The sequence below is a fragment of the Eimeria mitis genome, genomic scaffold (assembly GCF_000499745.2).
Source record: "Eimeria mitis Houghton genomic scaffold, Emh_scaff248, whole genome shotgun sequence".
NCBI classification, from domain to species: Eukaryota; Apicomplexa; class Conoidasida; order Eucoccidiorida; family Eimeriidae; genus Eimeria; species Eimeria mitis.
Window position 1 is genome coordinate 2,036 of NW_013570818.1, and position 2,480 is coordinate 4,515.

At 59.0% G+C, this 2,480-nt stretch overlaps 1 protein-coding gene across 1 annotated transcript in view; it reads right to left on the reverse strand.

Annotated features, from left to right (window-relative positions):
- Positions 1–2,480, reverse strand: part of EMH_0005280 (uncharacterized protein) — a gene marked incomplete at both ends in the record, with an annotated part of 4,766 nt that overhangs the window by 1,177 nt on the left and 1,109 nt on the right. The window contains 4 exon segments of the mRNA XM_013497114.1: positions 1–543; positions 696–800; positions 899–1,099; positions 1,103–2,434. Of these exon segments, the coding sequence (XP_013352568.1) occupies positions 1–543; positions 696–800; positions 899–1,099; positions 1,103–2,434 (2,181 nt within the window).

Here is a 2,480-nt window from a genome sequence, read left to right on the forward strand (position 1 = left end):
GACCCAGCAGCAGTTCTGCTGCTTCTTTCAGGCGAACTTTGTAGATAAACTGGCCCCGCATAACTCCGAGTTGCTGCTGCAGCAGCAGCAGCAGCCTCAGCTGCAGCGGGAAAAGGAAGGGGCAGGCAAACACCAAACGCCTCAACCAGAAAGGTGTTCTGCCGTGGCACGTCACAGCAGCAACGGGGTCAGCCAAGACAGCCCCAGCTTTTGTTGATACGCTACTCCAGCAAGAAATATCTACTGCTGCTGCTGCTGCTGCTGCTGCTGCTCCTGCTGCTTCACCTCCATTGCTGTTGCACAGACCCAGAGGATGCTCACACAAACCCCGTGAAGAAGCAGCAGCTCGGCATAGAGTTGCTGCATCTGCTGCTGCTGGGTCTGAGTCGTTGCCATTGCTGCTGCTGGAGATAGAAGCATATGCATACAGCCGCGGCAGCTGCTGCAGCAGGTTGTGCACATACAGCAACAAAACCACAAAAGGTGATGCTGCTGCTGCTGCATCTTCAAACACGTTCGGCAGCAGCAAGTCCCCATCTGCTGCTGCAGGTACAGCAGCAGGAGCAGGAATTACAGGCCTTGCTGNTTCGGCAGCAGCAAGTCCCCATCTGCTGCTGCAGGTACAGCAGCAGGAGCAGGAATTACAGGCCTTGCTGCTTCCCCCTTAGCTGCAGCAGCAGCATGAGTCTGCTCACCCCTGCTGCTGCTGCTGCTGCTGCTGCTGCTGCTGCTGCTGCGCCGCGTAACACTCACACCTGCTGAAGGAAGTGCGTAGAAGAGAGGAGCAGCTTCATCTGTGGCTGCATGCAGCAGCAAGTCAAGACGATGCCAGTTGCTGCAGTCCCCCTGTAGATATGCTGCTGTTGCAGATGTTTCTATCTGGGTACGAGACACACACCACCCAGCCAGATCCTCCAACACTTGCTGCTGTCGCTGCTGCTGCTGCTCCTGCTGCTGCTGCTGCTGCTCCTGCTTGTGCAGCTCTTTTGACTCGCAGCACGTTGCAGCAACACCACGCTTCTGCTGCTGCTGCTCCTGCTGCAGCTGCTGCAGCAGCCGCTCGGCACCCAAAGCAGGATGCACAAGAGAGGTGACAAGCGGNGCTCCTGCTGCAGCTGCTGCAGCAGCCGCTCGGCACCCAAAGCAGGATGCACAAGAGAGGTGACAAGCGGTGTATCCCGGCCCAGCCGAAGACCCTCAGAAGTGGGCAGCTCGTTGCCGCTGCTGCTGCTGTTGCTGCTGCTGCTGCTGCTGCTGCTGCTGCTGCTGCTGTCGCGCGTCCTTGGTGAGGCTGGAAGTACTAAGTAGTCAATGGTGTGGGCCTTGTCCCAAAGGGACTTCCCCTGAGCTGCTGTTTCTGCTGCTGCTGCTGCTGCTGCAGTTGGTGCTGCTGCTGCACCACACTCTTCAGCCATGATGCAGAATCTCCCACTGAGATCCACCTGCAGCATCTCCCCGCTGCTGCTGCTGCTGCTGCTGCTGCTGCTGCTCTGCCTTCTACTTCCCGTGCTGCTTGTCGCGGGAGCAGAAGCAGCAGCAGGAGGGTCAGCGCCTGTTGTTTGTGGCGTTGCATCAGCAGCAGCAGCAGCAACAGAAAGAGGTCTCCTAGAATCGAGGAATGCCGGCAGTGCATCTACCTCTCCGCGCTGCCTCGCTGTGCTGCTGTTGCTGCTGCTGCCGCTGCTGCTGCTGGGGAAGAGATCAGCCAACAACGCCGTAGACAGCAGCATCTCAAAGGTGCTGCTTCCTCCCTGCAGCATCTGCTGCAGTCTGCGGTAAGCCGCCCCACTAGCTGGAGTGAACCACCCGCTCGTCCTGCTGCTGTCACGCCAGCTGCTGCTGCTGCTGCTGCTGCTGCGCTTGCCGAGAGCCACACAACCCCCATACAGATTAAGCGCCTCCATTACAGGCATATGAGGCGGCACAGGCACGGAGTGTACGTACAGCTGGATAGCACCCAAGGCTGCAGGGTTATTCCTACTGCAACTGCTGCTGCTGCTGCTGCTGCTGCTGCTGGGATCCGGGGAACCTGCAGCTGCACCGGGAGCTGCCTCTTGCTGCTGCTCCGCAGCAGCACGCTGTCGTACAGGCGTAGCACGCGAAGGAGTTGCTGCATCTGCTTGGACTGTTTCTGCTGCAGCAGTGGTAGCAGCAGCAGGAGCTGCTGCTGCCGCTTCTGCTGCAGCACCTTCGCGCTGCAGCGGCTCCTCCTGCCCTTCTCTCTCAGGGCCTGTTGCTGCCTCGTCGTCGCTGCTCCCCTCGCTGGGGCTGCTGTTGCAGCTGCTGTTGCTGTTGCTGCTGCTGTCGCTGTCTCCTAGCTCTTCTCCCTCAAATATCACCGCATTCTCCCCCTCGCTGCTGCTGCTGCTGCCGCTGCTGCTGCTCAGAATCTCCTCGTCGCTATACTCGGGATCGTCGTCTCCAGAGGGCCTCCCTACACACATAAGAATACATACATCACACTTTACACTATGTTTTAG